The sequence below is a fragment of the Sinocyclocheilus grahami genome, unplaced genomic scaffold (assembly GCF_001515645.1).
Source record: "Sinocyclocheilus grahami isolate Dianchi unplaced genomic scaffold, SAMN03320097.WGS_v1.1 scaffold22497.1, whole genome shotgun sequence".
In the NCBI taxonomy this organism is placed as follows: domain Eukaryota; kingdom Metazoa; phylum Chordata; class Actinopteri; order Cypriniformes; family Cyprinidae; genus Sinocyclocheilus; species Sinocyclocheilus grahami.
The window spans coordinates 2,249-2,959 of record NW_015518799.1 but is presented as its reverse complement, the minus strand read 5'-3'; the positions used below and the strand labels follow the sequence as shown (position 1 = coordinate 2,959).

The window sequence follows — 711 nt, the reverse complement described above, 5'->3', positions numbered from 1 at the left end:
ACGGACATGGCCATGGTCACTCCCACCACGGGCACTGTCACTCTGACCAGGAAATGAAGGATGCGGGCATCGCCAGCATAGCATGGATGGTGATCATGGGAGATGGCATGCATAACTTTAGTGATGGACTTGCTATAGGTCAGTTTCTGTACATTGAAAACATTAGCAGATTTGTTTGTCTTGAATTAAAAGGGTTTCTGTATCTGAGGAACTGTGTTTGTCACCTACAGGTGCTGCTTTCAGTGCTAATATTACAGGTGGCATTAGTACTTCAGTGGCTGTGTTCTGTCACGAACTGCCCCATGAACTAGGTAAGTGGCTTAACCAGTTGCAGTATACCGAGAGACAAAATGTTGAAATAGCAGATCCATTTTCTTACATTTGACAGATGTGTGCAGTAAAAGTTAAAAAGTAAAAGCCTGTCCACACCAAGAACTAAAACTATATTAGAGTTCACAACATCAACGAACAATAATATTCTGTTAGTCATGTCTGTCGCTTTAAATGCTTGCGCTCTATAAAGTGGATTCGGATTGGCTGTCAATGTTTTTATTATTCATCAGCTGGAAAAAACATTCTGAAAGTGATTTTATCAATATTGTTCCTCTGTGTCGTTTTCGTTATCACTGTGGTGTGGATTCCCCTGTTCTCATAGAATTAGAATAATTATTAAAACGTTATCCTTGTTAACATCGTCCTTGGTGTGAGCGG

The 711-nt window shown here is 40.4% G+C and overlaps 1 protein-coding gene across 1 annotated transcript in view; it reads left to right on the top strand.

The window, feature by feature from the left end:
- The first annotated feature begins 9 nt into the window (after positions 1-9).
- LOC107579963 (zinc transporter ZIP10-like) overlaps positions 10-711 on the top strand; it is a 2,943-nt gene continuing 2,241 nt past the window's right edge. Inside the window, exons 1-2 of the mRNA XM_016265734.1 lie at positions 10-138; positions 231-311. Of these exons, the coding sequence (XP_016121220.1) occupies positions 54-138; positions 231-311 (166 nt within the window). The 5' untranslated portion in view covers positions 10-53. The remainder of the gene's footprint in view (positions 139-230; positions 312-711) is intronic.